The 19,578-nt window shown below is 35.9% G+C and overlaps 1 protein-coding gene across 1 annotated transcript in view; it reads right to left on the bottom strand.

Moving 5' to 3' along the window:
* Cad99C (cadherin 99C) overlaps positions 1-19,578 on the bottom strand; it is a 318,171-nt gene that overhangs the window by 106,069 nt on the left and 192,524 nt on the right. Inside the window, exons 6-11 of the mRNA XM_090378857.1 lie at positions 16,067-16,156; positions 10,583-10,690; positions 5,223-5,336; positions 3,055-3,222; positions 2,788-2,875; positions 450-562 (exon numbers count right to left, since the gene is read on the bottom strand). Coding sequence (XP_090234983.1) covers positions 450-562; positions 2,788-2,875; positions 3,055-3,222; positions 5,223-5,336; positions 10,583-10,690; positions 16,067-16,156 — 681 coding nt within the window. The remainder of the gene's footprint in view (positions 1-449; positions 563-2,787; positions 2,876-3,054; positions 3,223-5,222; positions 5,337-10,582; positions 10,691-16,066; positions 16,157-19,578) is intronic.

The raw sequence follows: 19,578 nt of genomic DNA, 5'->3' as shown, positions 1-19,578 counted from the left end.
GTTGTTTATATTCGTGGACAAGGATATTTTGACTTGCTGAGGTCGATAAATGATAACTGAAGCGAGGAAATGGGGAAAAAACAATGAAATGTTTTATTATGCTGAAATATAAACTAGAGGAAAACAATACTTTTTTTCTTAATTTCCCTTTGTAAAGTTTAAATTTATGCTTTTAATTATTAAATATTATTAATATTGAATCTACGTCATCTACGTCTTTTTTTCCATAAGTAAATAAACAAATGCAATAATTTATAAATATATTAAATATAATCGAAATGAGTATTACTTAAAACATAATTTTATCAAAAGATGAAATTGTATTCTTATTTTTTTTATACCTAAAACGGTTTTTATTATTTTTTTTATAATTGTTGCCTTTTTAATTTGGTTTATTTCCAGTATACATCATAAAATTAATTTTATGTATTTCATGTTTCAGTCTTTACCTTTATAATAATGTCAAACTTCTTTGTTAAGCTGCGGTCGACCACTCGAGTTTGTTGGACAGTTCCGCTCTTGGAATTGATTTCAAAATAATTTGCATAAAACGAAGGAGTTCCTGAAAAAGAGAGAATTAAAGTTAAAGATTAAAATTAATAAAGAAAACTATCATTATATATAATTAAAATATTTAATAACAGATATGCACCATATATCGTTCGTATAAGCAAAAAAAAAAAAAAAACACAAAAATCTTTAACATTTTTACATTTCATGTAAAATCGTAGCTAGCGGATGGTCTTTATTGGCAAATGTATGCCGAAATGTTAATAACGTATTTTGTCTAAATCAGAGGTTCCCAAAGAGTGGATCACATTCCACTCAATGAGGCACTTTTGGGGGGGGGGTTAGGGCGTGTTGTTTGTATGAAGCACTTGTGACGCAAGACATAAAAGTTTAGGAACCTCTGGTCCAACCGATCAGCCAAACACTGTAAGAAGTAAAAACCTCCCTTTGACCGTCACGTGTATCTTTAAGTCCTATACCAGGCTGCACTTGTCCAAAGCAGTACAATAACCACCCCCTCCTCCCAACTCAATAGGATTATAGGACAATATTTCAACCTAGAAGTTCAAATAAAAATATTCAATCACTTCATTGAGTTTCGAACCTTAAGTACATTCTGATTGAACCGAAGATTGGGTCAAAGTCCTCAGCGCTAATTTAGTTCCATAATCCGCTTGGCTGTTCACTTAGACAAAATATGTGTACATCATTCTCATTTAGGCATACGTTCGCTAATAGAGACTACCTGCCAGCTGACGATTCAGTATCTTCACAACAGCTGTTTTGGCTATGTCTTAGAATTTTAAAGATAGCGAATTCCCCTGCTCAAGTGATGCTGTACAATTAAAAAATATATAGATATTAACAACTTAGACAGAACCGGAGATGATGGTATTTATCTCTAAGTTGAGCTCTTAAAGTGAAGCCCAAATCGTAGCGCCGAATAATCGGCCTCGATCTTCAAGTGATTGCAGAACGTTCCCCATGATCAAAAATCAAACGCAATAAATTGCGATTTTTGTTTACATCATTAACATGTTTTTAAATTATTTGTTTTCTTCAAGAAGTATCAATTATCAAATCTACTTTTTTCTTGCATTACAGCCAAATTTTCTCCATAAAAAAAATAAAAAAAAACACCTCTTCTTAACGTGTTGACAGAAGAACATTACCTGGTTGTTCACAATGATAATTATATGTGAATAACATATTTTTGTCTATTAGACCACGTGAATTTTTATTAAACAAATTTTATTTTGTAAAAAGTATTACACTGAATTTTGAAAAAAAAAAGCATTACAATGTCTAAGTATACTTAATGCATGGCGACGTTTCTGGATTCCATATTGAGTCTTGTCATCAGGCCAATCAAGAGCGATTTGGTGTCTTTCTCACTGTGCAAGGTGAGTCTTATATCCCGTACCCTGTGAGAAAGAATCACCAAATCTTTCCTGAATGAGACTGACGACCAGTGCTGAGTCTTAAAACTAGAAGAAGGTATACTCCATGAATGTTATTAAATTTATATGTTAAATATTTAAATAATATTTGTTTTTTTTTCAAGTTTTTTTTCAAAAACCAGAAGGTATACGGCGTATACACTCTGATACGGTTCTGATAATGATGACAAGATTCAAAATGGAATCCAGAAACGACGCCAATTACAAGTAGTTCTGTTGTGTAGGAGTTTAAAATTCACTCCATAGCAACAACAATTTACTGGATTAATTAGTGTCACATTTAATTACTGCTGTTCTTCTAACAACGATATACAAGTCATAATCTTTCACCTATTTCTATTTGTCCATAATTTTTTGAGAGTCTAGCTGTGAAGTCGACAGAGCGAGAGAGAAGTTTAAAATATTTTTATTTATTTTTATGTTTTATTTTTATTTTTTTACTTTAAGCCCTCTCACTCCAAACACATCTGCGAAAATTAAGTCCTGAGTATGGGTCATTTCCTTGCTTTGTACGTCAGTTATTACGCAATAATCCAAAAAGCAGAACAAACCGCATATTGGAATTTGAACTTTACCGACAAGCTGAAGTTTTTACTCTGGCTGTTTCCTAAATAAGCCTTTTGTCTTGGTTCACTTAATTCTTTACTTAGTGTCAATCATGAAATAGTCCATATACACAGCCATGGATTAAAATTTGATTGCATATGGAGAGAGGCCATAGTATCAATAGTTTATCCCTGTAATGAAGTTAATTGCTCATTTTTTAATAACCTTTCATACTAAATTGACGGAAACCAGAAGAGAGAATTAAAATTACCATTCACAAAGCTGTATACTACGGCGGCATTAAGTGAATCCCTGTCCTTTGCTTTGATGTTTTCTGGCTTCATGTTGAGAACGCCCGTCTGTAACCGAAAAAAGAAAAAAAATTGAAGTGAATAAATAAATCTGAATGGTGATTATTGCTCATACTTTCTTTAATCTAATTTGCATATTTTTTCGCTAATAGGGAACTGAGAAAACGCTTTATATTAATCCCATATGTTCACATACTATTCTTTCTTAAAAAAAAAAAAATACTTACTATGGCACCGCTGGTGATGTGAGACTCGTACTCAGCATTTACACAAGCATTGTTGACTGCAGTGCAACTGTCGTAAACAAAAGCTGGATCTTGGTCATCTCCATCTATTATAGTGATAGAAAGGGTGGTAGAAGCGGTTAACCTGTCTTCTGGATTTGAGGATTTGTCCTACGCAGCGGAAAAGAAAACATTTTGTGATTTCATTTTAATGTAATTTCTGCATTGATATCAATAACATAATTACTCTTTGGAGAAGGATGCAGCTGAGCGGTCATGGCCACGAGGAAAATCTGTCCTTGCAGGTTGAATTCATTAAAAATGTGTGGTCATACTTTTCCTCAAGCCATTATTCTCGTTTTTCAAGAAAACTGTTTCTTTGTTGTTTCTGCAGCTACAATGCATATAACCGGTAGTCACTATCATTAGTTCCAGCTGTAACAGATAAACCGGTCCCTGTCTTCCTGGATGAGGACAGGGAACGCTATTTCCTCAATAGGTTGGGGGGGGGGGTTGTTTTAGTTTGCTTAATCCCTTACTTTGTTGACAATTGACAGTGTAAAAAAAAAAAAAAGAAAAGTCTCTGGGAATTCATACTCGAAAAAGCTTGATATGCTCAGATATTCATTCAACCAGGGGAGTGCTGTTCGCTTGGGCTCTTTCTCTTTCGAGCATTTGTTACATTTTGTTCAGAGCTCATGGGGATGAAGGTTAGCAGGCCAAATCCCCTACAAGAACATTTTTCTTTATATTAGATAATTGTACTGTCATGTGTTGACTCTTGTAAAAGTTGTTAATAAGGAGCATGTAAACCCCTCCCCAAAAAAAAAACAATAATTTTACACAACTGTAAGAGTTAGTTACAACAATATAACGAACAAATGTATACGATGCGCGTTTGGTTTCGATTTGCCAAAATTTTAATTATATTTATTTTATTATTATTTTTTTTGTTTTGTTAGTTGTTGGCGCATCGGCTTCTGTGGCCATAATGCACCTCCCAAGGTGCATTATGGCCACAGAATGCCTGTGGCCACTGGTTTGCCTCCACGGGGCCAAGCGTGGGCAACGTTGAGCTCCAGCAGGGGTCTAGCGGCTAAATGGTCAGAAGAACAACGACACACAATACGACACTCATACAATATCCATACACTTTTAAATCTCTGGCCTTCCCAGTGAACTTGTACGCCTACATTGAAAGCAACGCGGAGATGGGGGAAACCTCTGGTGCCGTTTGACACAAAATACACTTTACCTTTGGGTTGCCAGGCAGGCACTTTACCCACCTGGCTAGCCCGGTCGGTTTTAATTATATATCCAGCCGATTTAGTTGATTGGCAGCAGCAGAAATGGCACACATGAAGACTTAAGTACAGAGGCTGTTATCGTTTGAATTAATTCACGACTTATGCCACTCAACACAGGCAGTTTAAGGCCTGTCTGCAGTTATGAGAAAAACCCTACATCTCTATCTGAAACAGATAATCGTTACCTGCTTTTCAAGTGAGGATAGATTATCTGATCTCAGACAGATCTGAACCACGGAGGCACGCAAGTGAAGAAAATGGCCACGTGTCTTAGCACATTCTGTTAGCATCTCGCTGCTAGAATTAATGTCAGCACATTAATCTCGCTGACTCCGGATAAGGTGTTTTCTGATTCTATTGTTCGAATAGCAAAATTCAAGCTTGTAGTGTACATGCAGATAGTACCAATGAAAATAATAATAATAATAATTTCAAATGAGCATCACTTCCTCCATACTTGATACTAATAAATAAATTTCACACTTTGGCTAACTAGAAAAAAAAATGTCTGGAAGCTCTTAGGAAAACATTTTGAAACTGTAAGCGATTGTTAAGGCAGAAGCAGGACGAGATATTTTTGGGACCGAGGAAACAGATTGCAGACTGAGAACTATACATAACTGAGCTGCCCTCACATCCAACGAACCATATGATATTTGAATTGGAAGAATAACACCATTGTTATTGTGAAGCAACCACATTCTTTCTAGCTGAACTATCGTACACGCTCTTTCTGCTACTATCCGAAGGTTCCTGCATTTATATCTTTATATAAATGATGCATTTATATCAGCATTATTTAATACTACTACTAGAATTGATACATAATAATATTAATCAGGGACTATATATTTCAACACTTACCGTTGCTAGAATACGGAGGTAATAATTTTGAACCTTTTCATAATCAAGAGCTTTCTTCACTGTCACAAGACCTTGATATGGCAGGTTAATGGCAAAGTAATTGTAACCATCGTTCTGAAAATATATAAAAAAATTAAACCCAGTTTGCTAGTGACGTTCTCCCTTAATTTACTGCAAAAATAATGATTGAATTAGAATTGTTATTATATTGGATTATTGTTCATTTTCATGCATTACAGAAATTATGTCATTTAGGACTGGATGTAAATTTTTATTGCTTTTATTCTTCCATTTTATTTAATCTTTTGTTTGTATTCATGCAGTGAAGAAATTTCCACATCTTTCACGTTCTGGCAACAATAGCCATTATTCAATGCGAACGAGTTTATCTTTTGTTAAAATGTATGATCTCCTCACCTCCCCTCCCCTCCCCTCCCCCAAGCTTGCTCCCATATAACTTTTATGGGCTGACTACACCAAAGCATATTACTAGGCAAAGTTACGTGAGTGGCGTTGTATTAAAATGCCCAAATTGTTTAGCCTCACTTGGCAAACTCTTCAACTAGAACTGAAATTATGTCAATCAATCATCGTATTATAGGTGAATCTACTGTCACCTTCATGTACAGTATTTCCTTCTGAGAAACGAAAACCCCATGATTAATAGTGGTCCGAGGTATTTTTACTTGTGTTGGCAAAATCTGATATTTACTGCACCTTGAATTCTCACACAAAGAGAACTACAGAAAGTATGGTTAAAATTTATAAATTTGATTAGTGTCCGCTCATAATACATGGTTACCATGACATTCGCTCGCTTTACCTATGCCTCGGATCGGCTTGCTCATCTGTATTATCAGCCCCGTCTCCAAAAATTGAAATTCTTCCCATTGATTCTGCAAATTCAGGACTTCCTTTTAGTGAGACACTTCACAATAACTATTGAGACACTATATTTATAACTTATTTAAAACATTAATACAGTGGATGTCTTGCAATCATTTCTACCAATTATGGTTGTTGCGCCATTGTTTGTTATCCACAATATGAAGATTATGAAGACGAGAACTGAGGGGGGAATAGTTCCAAAGGTCATACCGAGGGCAAACGGTTTCCGTAGCCGAGTGGTGAGAGCATGAGTGCAGTAGCACAAACTCTTTGAGTAGACCGGGATTCAAACCCCTGACTGCTAAATATGGTCGGTCTGCCAACCCGCACTGGACCAGTGTGGCAGATTATGGTCCATTTCCCTCAACATTAATCGTTCAGGAGGCTTCCATCCTGCAGTGGATTGATAATGGCTGCAGTTTACCAAGGACATACCCACGACTGATTTTTCATGCAGACAAGTCAGAGTATAAGGCATGCAAATGAACCGCTAATCACTAATAAAAACTTTCAGATTAACAGCAATGCAACAGCGACATTAAAAGAGTCGCAATAAAGTCCCAGTTAGTGCGAGTGGAGTTTGGAAAGGGTAACCGATCTGCGAAAGCCTGCCACTGACACACATGCAAACTTGTCGATGAGATTTTGGTTTGTATTGTCTTGATTTTTCTTATAGAAGTTTTCGGTTCCAATCAGAAAAATAAAATACTGATTGAATGCTACTAAATCGAAACGAATGTGGTGTAATCAATTAATAGACTCTCACTATATCCCTGTTATTCATGATAACAGATATAATTTTTTTTTTTATTCGTGGTTGGAATTTTACATTGATAACAGACAGGAGGAAAACTACCGTCTTTATGAGCGGTAATATTGCTTTAACATTAATATTAAATATAAAGTGGGGGCTCAAAGGTGGCAGGGCTGAATGTATCATACGGCGATTAAACTCTTTTTCAATTGGCTTATTAAGGCGAAAAGTTTGGTTCTCATCTTCTTCTGAACAAGTTCGTGGAGTCTTTCCCGACGTACTGTACAGATTTTATCTTGAAGCTGCATGAATATAAAAAGGGGGGGGGGGGGGGGGAAGGATATAAAAATCTTAGAACTCCTCAGTAGTCATATCTCCTGTAGTCAGTGATATTATACTTATGGAAGTTACTCTAGCTGCACGAGACATAACTACTGAGGAGTTCTAAGATTTTTTTTATCATTTTTTGGTTGCTTTGGAAGCTCTTTAAGGTTTGGTAGTATTTTCAGTTTCCTACACTCGTTTGGAGAGGTCAGAATTCGAATTTTGTCAGAGACGATCCTCTATCCGAAACGTTCCGAATTCTAACAATCTCTTTTATTCTAGCTAGCGTATATGCATATATGACTGACCATATTCCAAGCATGTGCTCCAGATTTTCATGTTTTTGGATGGTGGACAAAAATCTTAGTTAATCTGGCTGTAAGGTATAAAGGAAAAAGAAAATTGTTGCTGATTTGGTAAACTATGCTAAAGTTTTGCCATGTGGAGAAGCCCTAGTTGTTGGATAAATATTAGGTGTGCCTCAATAGTGGCAGTGATACTCTAGTTAACCTCTAGCTGACAATGAAATATGCGATGTGGTAATGAATTAAAATCAAGGTAATAACAGCGATGATCATGACATGAATGTCTGTGTACCTATAGAAGAAGAAAACAAAACCTATTGACAGGATGATATGCACTACAGAAAAATTGGATAGAGCGGCGCATAATGTCTTTATAAAATTCAAGAACTCGAATCTCCTCTAAGCAAATTTCTACGAGATAAGAGCTCTGTGAGTTGAAGGTTGAGGTAAAAGTTCAGGCTTTTTACCTCAACCTTCAACTTATAGAGCTCTTATCTCTACATCTAGCTCAGTTAATCCTGAAGATTTTTAACTCAGACGATGGCATGGAATTGATGTTGACCAACTCATCCTTCCCTTTATTCGAAAGAAAAATGAGACCGAGGAGTGAATGATACGTTATTCTTTATTTTTCAAAATTTTTTTCAAGTGTTTCAGTACATGTCTAGTACCAGGCACTTTAAATTCAGGATCCAGTAAGGGGACGTTTGCCTAAATTGGACAACAACTTTTTTTTATCTTGAAAACATGATAAATGTTTACGAAATAACTATCAAACGAAACAATGCCTAAATCTAAATAAAATTATTAATATAAAATATATGAAAGAATAGATGTAGTTAAATGCAACTTAAAAATACATAATTGGTCGTCCAATCATGGAAGTTGCATCTAGATCGAACCAGTAAGTTTCTGAGGTTGGACAAACGCTCTTATTTTTACTTTTTTTACTAAATTCTTCTCGATATCCAGTTATTAGCAAACATAACTGAGAGAGAGAGAGAGAGAAAGAGAGAGAGAGATTAATGTGTTTTTATTGCTTTACTTTCTCGGGGTTTGGTCTGGTCTCCCATCATGATCAGGTTATAAATTCTCCTAAACCCAAAATTCCAAGTCTGCAGACGAATTTCGATATTGAAATTCGAAACGTAACCAATTTTATTTAGTTATTGGAACTGTCTAGGACCTAATTATAACAACCCTCCTTTTCATAACGATAAACTAATTAAAATACTTCACGGGGTACAGTGTACCTTTACCCCACGTAATGTCTTTCTCGAGTTTAATTAAGTATTCTATAATATTGTCAATCCAAGCCTACGAGGTAGTCAAATTTATTATTTTTTTATTAAATGAAATTATGAAAAAATTCATGCAATATTTAATTTTAATTTAACGAATCAAATGTTAAAATTATGTTTAGAGAGCAAATATTGGGAACACATTCAATAATTTATTGCACATGGAGTAAGAGAGATACCATTTACTGATTTATACCATTTGAAAGAGAAAACATGAAAGTTTCCCAGTTGTTACTAGGAAAACTACCAGAAACGTTTCCAATTTTGTTGTGAACTGCAAGGACTGACAGAAGAACATGACGACTTCTTTAATCGTGTAGTGTTTAGCGATGAGGCCACATTTCACACCAATGGGAAGGTCAACCGATACAATTGTCGAATCTGGGGCACCCAGAAACCTGAAGACATAATTGAATATCAGCGTGATTCGCCGAAGGTGAATGTTTACTGCGCCTTATCACGCCGAAAACTTACGGATCTTTCTTCTTTGGCGAGGGCAATGTAACTGGGCAATCCTGCCTCGATATGCTGCAGCAATGGTTGATGCCTCAAGTTCAGGAAGTGATGACTTTATTTACCAGCAAGAGGGGGTCCCCTCCCCACTTCCATAATGACGTTCGGGCTTACTTTAACACCGAGCTACGCAAGCGCTGGATCGGACGTGCTGGAAAAAGGGACGAATATTTCTTGAAATGGCCGCCGAGATCACCAGACTTAACTCCATGTGATTTCTTCTTATGTAGCCATAAAGGATCGTGTTTATTTACCACCTGTGCCACGTGACATCCAATAATTAAAGCAGAGAATTGAAGAAGCTACCACCACGGTCACACAGGATATGCTGGACAAGGTACGTCAACAGTTCGATTACAGTGTGGACATTTACCGTGTTACACGTGGTTCCCACATTAAATCGTTGTGAATTGATGTGATGTAAAAAAAACTGACATTTTCTCTTTCACAAGGTGTGTATATGACACTGATATCTCTCCTAGTCTTTGTGCAATAAATCACTGAAAGTATATTTCTGTCAATCATTGTTTATCATTTCTGATGTGTTGTTACCCTAACTTATCAGTTTATATCTGAATTTATTGTATTAATTTGAATAATTTACTCGCAATAATTCATTATTTATGGTAATCATTGTTATTGTTTTAATAATTATATGTATGGTAATTATTTTTTATATCAGTATTAACTAAATTTCGTTAAAATAAGTTTACAACTGTGATTATAATTTTCAATAATTTAGTTAGTTTAAAATTTGGCTTTCATCCACTGAACCAGAAATCCAAGCTAGGAAATCCAAACTGGTCTGTTCTAGGCAACTCTTCATTATTTTGTATTATTACAATTGCACACACGAAAATAAGATTGCAATGATGACGGGTTGAAATAAAAAATTACTGAACTATGAGAAATCCTGTTACTCCAATTTTGATAAATGTTCCAATTTTTTAACCATAATAACATTAAAATTTTACTAAATCTGTTAAAAAATTTATTTTTCCATGACAAGAATTTTCGAGAACACGAAACCTAATTTAATCCTTTGTTTAAGATGGAAATTCCCAAAGTTATTTATTTTTTTTTACCTGGCTGAATCTGATGTTCTGTAATACAATAAATCCAATATGATTGAGATTAATTCAGAGTATAAAATAAATCTTCGCATTTATGTGATTCATTTAAACAGTCCTCATTCTTTCCTATTGTATAATTTACTACCCGTAACTTCATTTAAAATGTAATTATAACTAGCCCCTAAAATTAACTCCTTCTTACCTCACCGCCATCTCCGGGCGTAGTGAAATACTCCACCAACCCGTTGTTGTCAGCGTCTTTATCATTAGCGATCAGTTCCCGGAATATGGTGGTTCCGATTGGTGCTAACTGAAACAGAAAGCATTTCTATTACAAACATTTAGGTATTTTGCGAAACAATCACGCAGTATAAATTTAATATGACAACTACAAAGCATATAAAACAAGTTGTTAATTTGTTTTATATACTTTTTTTTAAATTAATTTGTTTTATATGCATTTGAGGTGCATCTGCAAATAGTAATAATTCATGATTTCATTTATAACAAAATAAATCAACCCATCTAAATGGAAATTTGTTACAAAGATTCCTAAAATATTCTGAGTAAGCATTGAAATTTTGAAATGGATCAGAGCTGCTGCTGTTACAAATTTATAATAATGACGTAAATAAAATTATGTTTCGAACAATGCGAAACAATTTTATTTACGTCAAATTTTATGGGGGAGGGGGGGGGGAAGGTGAACGATGCTGTGAAATCGTAATTGGACCTGAAATTTTTCCGAAGACCAACAGAACACAGATTGAAAATTTAGCTCGATCCGACTTTTCTAGAATAATACACGAAATATATTTTCATTTATATTAATAGATTTCTGTGGTCGGGAGTTTTTTTTTTTCTTTATTAAGTAATATTTAAACATCCAATAACATAGTTCCATTACAAGTTAGGTATTGAACACAGTGCGTTACATTTCAGGCGTATTCCATTTTTTTTTTTTATTATTATTATTATTTATGAATGATTTTCTTTTTCTGTGATTAACCAATTAATTACAGTACTAAGATTATAAATTTATAGAACACTTAATAAAACTCTATAGTTCGCATTTCTCGAAACTGAGACGTTCAGTTTGATTCATCATCATCAGCCATTTTCAATCCACTGCAGGATGAAGGCCTCTCCAGCAACTTTCCAGTTCCTTCTGTTTTGAGCACTGGACATCCATTTACTACCCACAAACTCATGAATTTCATCTATCCATCTCCGCCTTTGTCTTCCAGGTTTTCTTCTAGCTCCTCTTGGGTACCATTCTGTTATTTTCTTAGTCCATCTGTCATCATGTCTTCGAGCTATGTGTCCTGCCCAAGACCATTTTAGTTCTTTAGTTTTGATAAGAATGTCCTTTACTTGAGTTTGTTGCCTAATCCATGTGTTTCTCTTCTTATCTAACAGTCTGATTCCCAATATAATTCGTTCCATTCTTCACTGTGTAGTTCTCAGCTTCTCTTCCATTCTTTTGGTGAGTGCCCAAGTTTCACTTCCATAAGTCATGGTGGGGAGTATACATTGGTTCATTATTTTACGTTTCAGACAAACTGGGATATTGCTCTTCAGTATGTGACTATATTTCCTGAATGCTATCCATCCAAAATTTATTCTTCTCTTGACTTCCAGCCATTTATCATTATTACAGCTAATAACTTGTCCCAGATAAGTATATGACTCCACCTTTTCAATTACTGCTCCTTCAATCATTATTTCCCTTTCTGTGGCATACTTGTTCATCATTACTTTTGTTTTAGCCATATTCATCTTTAGTCCAAAATCCTTACTAGCTGTGCATAACTGATTAAGATTTTCCTCTAATTCTTTGGGATCATGGCTTATGACCACAATGTCGTCTGCAAATCGTAAATGGTTTAGGTACTCTCCGTTCACATTGACTCCTTTCTGCGACCAGTCTAATCTTCTGAAAGCTTCCTCAAGGGCAGCAGTAAACAGCTTCGGAGATATTGTGTCTCCTTGTCGAACTCCTTTCTCAATTTTAAATTTACTACTGTCTTTGTCTAGTCTAATAAAGGAGGTAGCACTCTCGTATATTTTCTTCAAAATCATAATATATGGGGTATCAATGCCTTGTCTTTCCAGTGCCCGAAACATTGCCTTATGCTGTATGGAGTCAAATGCCTTTTCATAATCCACAAATGCCAGGCATAATGGTGTTTTATATTCATTTGCTTTCTCCATTAGCTGTGATATTACGTGAAGGTGATCCATAGTTGAGAATCCTGTCCTAAAGCCAGCTTGCTCTTTCGGTTGATTCTCATCAAGTATTCTTTCTAATCTGTTAGTAATGACCCTTGTGAACAACTTGTAGATGTGGGATAACAAGCTAATTGGTCTATAATTTCCAATTTCTGATTTATCTCCTTTCTTATGCAGCAAAACTATGATTGCATTATTCCACTGCTTAGGCGTCACACCTTTTCTAATGCACTTTGTGAAGAGCCTTGCCAGTTTTTGTGTTATGTCTCTTCCTCCCAATTTTAACAACTCTACAGTAACTTCATCTTCCCCCGGGGCTTTCTGATTCTTCATTTTCTTCAATGCATGTTCTACCTCATCAGGAAGAATATTGGGTATGTCGTATGTGTTGCTACTTTGCAATCCATCTTCCCCACTGCTGGCATCATTCCCCTGCTCCTTGTATAATTCTCTATAGTAGTCGTCTGCTATTTGAATTATGCCTTCTCTGCTGTTTATAAGTACACCATCGCTATTCTTCAGTTTCAGTATCATTTGTCTTTCTGTATTACTGCTCATGGCTGCTGATTTAAATCCTTTGTTTTCCCTTAATGCTTGTTCTACTTTTCTTGTGTTAAATCTTCTTATGTCCTCTCTGAGTCTCTTTCTAATGGCTTTGCATAACTCAGTATACTCAATTTTCTCCCTGTCAGTGTTTTTCTTGCTTTTCATTTGTCGTCTTCGGTTCATCATGACAAGTGTTTCTTGACTAATTTTTTCTTCTTTGGATTTCTTTTTCCCTATAGGTTTCTTGGGCTTTATCACTTTCAAAAAGTTGTAATATTCCTCGTCGATATCTTGGTCCTCAGCAGTCTGCAGAAGCTCATACTTGTTCTTAAGTTCCAGTACATACTGCTTTTTCTCCTCTTCTGTTATCTCAAAGACCTTTGTATTATTTACTCGAGTCAGTTTTTTCCTTTCCTTTCCTACATCTATATCAAGTGTACATCTTACCATTCTGTGATCACTTCCAACATTTACCTTATTCAGGACGGTAACGTCATTCACAATATATCTTCTGTTAGTGAGGATGAAGTCGATTTCATTAGTAGTTAATCCATTTGGACTCTTCCATGTCCACTTTCTGTTCACCCTTTTCTTGAAAAAAGTGTTCATTACTGACAGTCCTTGAGATTCTGCAAATTCCACAAGTCTTTCACCTCTTTCATTTCTTTCACCAATTCCAAAATTTCCTATAGTTCCCCTTTCTGCACTGTTTTGTCTTTTTCCAACCTTAGCATTGAAGTCCCCCATAATAATAGTGTAGTGGGTTTTCTGCTCATCTAGAAGACTCTCAATTTCGGTGTACATTTCTTCAACCTCTTCATCATCATGGCTCGATGTTGGTGCATAAATCATTATAATCTTTAGCTTGTATCTCTTAGAAATCTTGAGTATTAGTCTTGACACTCTTGGTGATGTACTTTTGAATTCCAAAATGTTGTTTTTAAAATCTTTATGGACCAGAAACCCAACTCCACCTTCACTCCTTTCACTGTTTCCATTGGTGTACAGCAGATTTCCACTTGATAAACTTATAAGTGATTCGTTTCTTCTTCTTGTTTCAGCCAAACCAATGATATTCCAATTCACATTTTCTAATTCCTTTTCCAGCTCTAATATCCTGTCTTCACCGATGAGTGTTCTTACGTTATAACAGGCCAAGTTCAGTTTCCGTGCATGGCAGCCTGGTCGTACCCAGAGATTCTTAGCACCCTCTGCTTCCACTCTAATCCTCTCGCTGCCGTAAGAGGGAGAGTGAAAGCTGCTGGGGACTGAGGGCCATTTGTTTCGTCGTGCTTTCATATTGCTGGAGGGTTTGGTCTTTTCCTCTTCACGCTGACCAGGCGTCTTGAAGAGAACCACTCTACACGTTCGTTGCCACCTAAGTGACGTAACAGGGCTTACCATCGAGAAGGTGTGCATGAGTGGATTTTAGGGAGGCAGGCCAACCGGACTTCTCCTAAATCTTCTGTAATAGAGAGATATTGGATCCATCAGTGTTTTAGGCTGAGTGTCTGATAACACACAGGATACCTGTTCCCCTCTAAGCCCCCAGTTTGATTACAACTGTATAATATATATAATATTTACTAGGGCGCTGCGCTCGCTTCTTTCGATAAAATAAAATACTTACAGAAACTTTCGACTCTGTGTGTCTCTTCCTCAGCTATGAATACATAAATACGTTACTATATCTATATAATATCGGTGTAGATACACCATAGACACCTCTTAAAGAAAAACTACGATCGTAGTGTGGAAGGCATCATTTCATCTGTATCTCATATTGTGCTCATCCTTCACAAAGAGTTACCAATTACTGCAATCTCTTTTAACAGTCCAGGTAGCAATCCGCATTTTTACGTAACGCTTTACTAATAGAGAAGACTATTGTCACTTATTCTCGTTGGACACCACCACCACCACCCAGACGGCACCGTTTCAAAGCTAGTTGGCTTTTCAACGGTGGGTGCCTTTCACACTACGATCGTAGTTTTTCTTTAAGAGTTGTCTATGGTGTGTCTACATCGATATTATATAGAATCTTAAACTCTTAAAATATTATGCCTTGTTGCATTTAGTTTATTTAAATAAATACGTTACATATTGAAATCAAGAATGGTACCGCGTGGTCATTTTAGATAAACATAAACGCTTAACCAGAAGCTTGTTTTATCACAGCAAAAGAAGCTTCTGTTACGTATTTCCACATAACCTGCATCTTTCTCCCATTAGCTAATAAATATCACTAGGAGAAAATTATTTTAATGTATAGAAAGATTATTCTTTCGTATATACAGTACTGTACTTTTTTTTTTTTTTTTTTTTTTTCCTCTATATACAGTATACGTATCTCTTCACAAGCGACACGTTCACGAGTCTTACATAACAGACACATACACACGAAGCCTGCACGGACTGCCCAAAGCTAACAAAACTGCATTAAAACTACATGTAATCTGCGATTTTTTTCCCGTATATAATTTGTATATATATATACAAATTATATGGAAGAAAAGAAATAATTATTGCCGGATTTCTTTTTGTTCGATTTTAATGAAATTTGGGACGGCTCGACGAATATTTCTACGTGAACCACATATAAAATTTCATGAAAAATCCGTCTAGTTGTTACATGCGGAAGGACGGCTGTAGTGAAGACAATAGGCACTTATGCATGCATGCTGTCGCGCCTAAAAAAAAAAAAAACTAAAACGCTTTCAGTTGCTTTTTTTCCCTTTTTTTTTTTTTTTTTACTGTTTTAGCACTTTTGGTGTAGGTCGGGATGTTATGATATCAGCAGGCATCATAACAACTCCTCATTAATCAACTCAACAACTGCGATTCAGTGCATTCAGATTACATTTCATAATCGTAAACTCAATTCTACACACTTTACATTTTGACTTACCTCTGAAACACTAGTACTGTAAGAAGTTTCCTTGAATGCGGGCGCATTGTCGTTGATGTCTCCCACCCGAATAACCACAGGGATATTCCTCTAGTGGAGAGAAAATTTTCAGTATTAATGAACACTTTACTTCAACTCGTCCCGTTTTGACCAACTCACCTACGAGAGTTGTTCAAAACGTAGTAGCAACAAGGCTGTTTACAGAAAACTAATAAATAAATAAATAGCATTGATACCATCAGTACCCTGGTTTTGTTGAAGGCTAGCGAGGAGACGATCTACTGCTTGCAATGTCCCTTGTATCAAACCTCTGAGTAGCCCCTTCATTTTATGGAAAAATCAGTCACAAAGAGTGATGTTCGAAGATCAGAAGGGAGTACAGCATATGCTCAAGGATTTCACACTGCTAAATCTGCAGTAAAGCTTCAAAACACTAACTAATTTACACGCTTCCCCCCCAATGTCGGGTAGCGATGCATCATGCCCTCGCGCTTGCTGGAAACGACTGAAGCATTCCATCGCATTTCGCCACCTTGAGACTTCATTATCCAACAGCACTGATCTTGCTTCATAAACAGAGTTCTCAAGTACTTGCAGCACGGACTGATACTTCTACGTCCAACAAAACAACTTTCCCATTCAATTTCGAAATTCTACTTCTGTTGTACAGCTCTTCTGTCTCCTTTTATACATAGTTTGCGCCACGAGATTCATATTGACAAGTGCATGTACACAGCATTCTTACTACTACTTTTTGGTACAACATAGCATTTATGCAGAAGAAACCGCGTCAGAAGTTTATAGCAAATTCGTAACTAATATAGCACCTGAAATATAATAATCTTCTTTATTGAAAAGGAAATTATATTACACATCATCCTGCTTTCAACATGAAAAGATTTAATATCATGACATCGTTATAAAATAAATCGTGATTGCCTGAAGAGAGAAACTATGCATAATGCTAGCCATACGTAACAGGCTAATTCAATGTATCGTACAGCCGACCGGGCTAGCCGAGTGGGTAAAGTACCTGCCCGGCAACCCAAAGGTCGCGGGTTCGATTCCCGCCTCGGGCTTGGATCAAAGTACTGCAAAAACCTTGGGAGGTGCAATATGGCCACAGAAGCCGATGCGCCAAGAACTACCAAATCAAAAAAAATGTATCGTACACAGGTGAAAGTTTTCGATACTTAGGAATTACAGGACATCAGATATCACAGAAATTTATAAAAGTGCACATAAAATTAATTTTAATATGTTCTATATCGCAGATTCCTACGGATGAATCAATATAGGCTAAGAAATTTCTTTTCATTATGATAATTGCTTATTGTTATTATCAACTCAATCCGTAAACTTTTAACTCCCCGTGGCATGGTGTGGTAACGTCGGATCCCACTAGGGGCTCGGCGGCTAATAGACCGGAGGAACAAAGGGCACAACACAATATACAGCACATGACCTCCACACATTTCAAATCTCTGGCCCCGATACAATGTACACCCGCGGAGATGGGAGAAATCCCAGGAGCCGTTAGACACTAACATACCTTATACCTTATATATTTACTGACTGAATAGTGGATCATCCGTTGACGTGTGTGCTTAGATTCAAAGTTAGCTCCTGGATACATGTTTTATTTTAGTGTTTTGCGACAACCCCAGTTTTAGATAATAAATAAATAAAATAAATGTGTGCAATAAGTCTGTGAATTGTTGGTGAGTCTGGAGATTCCCTGGAAAATTGTTGGCGAGTCTCCTTTAGGCTGACAGTTAAGGGAAACTCTCTTCAGAAACGGATTTAGTTTCTTCCTTTACATCATTCATTTTCGTTTTATTTTGCAATAATGGCTGCCATGTATTTGTCTTCCTGTAACTGTCAGCTACAGATTACTTTTAACTTGTTGTTTAGTCCAAAATCTTGGGTTATGCAAAAAATAATTGCCTAATATTTGGACATTTGGGCGGACGCAGGGTGACTAAGGGATACTTTTTAGCTTATTTTGGTCATAATTTCTTGCCGTTTTGGATTTGCTTTAGAACTTCGCATTGCCTCCATTATATGTTTTAGAAATCATGGTAGCCATATCTTCTTCCTTCATGGCTGTAATGGCGGCTGTTGCTAATATTTTGAAGGGAAACTAATACTGGAGGACGCCATTTTGTCCACTTCCTAGTGGAAATAGTTGGGAATTACTGAACTTTGGAAAACTGTATTAAAATTGAAAATAATTAAATATCTATATCTAAATGCGTTTTATATAATGTATATGGCGGTAATATGTGGGTCTAGGGCCCCTGGTAATCCTTTATTTAAGTTTTAAAATTAATTTTTGTAAATTATTTGAAAATTACCTTCAAGGCATACTTTGGGCTACTTTTGGACAACCCTTTGTCTTTGTCTATTGGGTTCCCAATAAGCCCTATTGAAGTGAAACTTTTATTGTGATAAGTAAATACAATTACTTATTTTTAAGAGTTTTTAGACGCCATCTATTGGTTAGTTTTTAAAATAAAATTTTCAAAATTTTATACATATTTTTGCGTTACATTCAAAATGTTTCAGACTGGCAAAGTTGGCCACAGATACTTTGTATTGTTATTGTGTTCAGGACTATGGGATTCTTTAAAAACTAATTTTAGCTCCTACAAACAATTCAACTTGAACTTATTTTTGGCTACCAGTGTAACATTTTTATATTGATTTGTGCCAGATGACTGTTTCTGGTACTATGAAAATACAGTGTTTCTGGTAAATTGACTTATAACCAAATTTTTTATCCCTCAATTTTGTATTTAAAAATTGAAGTATGTCAGCTGAAAGCTCATCCTCTTCGACGGTTGCAATGTCAAATAACCTAACTTTAGCCTCAGAAGTCCTGGAGGCTGAGTTGCAAGACTTACAGCAACCTTCTATTCGACTTGTAAATATTCTTGAGGAACAGTTTCCTCCATTGCCAAAGGCTCAGGTTGAGCCTAGCACCCCAAATGTAAATATTTTAGATAATTCTAGCAACTCCGTTCAGTCAGATGAGTCTGCTTCACTTGATTTCATTTTTGCACTCAAATCAGTTTGCTTGATATGCTTAATAATGGTGCAAAAATCACACCTAAAATGATTGTAGAAATTAGTAAGATATTTAACTCCATGGAAAGAATGTTATTAGACCTTACCATGGAAAACACTAAATTACAACCAAATTAGAAAGCAAAACCACGCCTACAGATTTAACGGCAGCCAGTTATGCTACTGTTGCTACCTCAAATGCGGACGGACAGGTGACAGTTAATACTTTTCCTTCTGGGGTACAAGCTAAACATATAGTCATTGTAAGAGCAACTGAGACTTAGGACCTGAAAACAAGCGATGAAATAAAACAGGTGGTCTCTAGGAATTCCAGGGGGGAGTTTAAGAAGATTAAAATTAAATTTGTTAGGAAAATAAGAGATAAAGGCATCTTAATTGAGACGGCCTCAAAGGGAGACTTAGAAATATTAAAATAATGTCAA

The sequence above is a fragment of the Mastigoproctus giganteus genome, chromosome 8 (assembly GCF_048544385.1).
Source record: "Mastigoproctus giganteus isolate SK-2022 chromosome 8, ASM4854438v1, whole genome shotgun sequence".
NCBI classification, from domain to species: domain Eukaryota; kingdom Metazoa; phylum Arthropoda; class Arachnida; order Uropygi; family Thelyphonidae; genus Mastigoproctus; species Mastigoproctus giganteus.
This window is presented reverse-complemented; position numbering and strand designations above follow the sequence as displayed.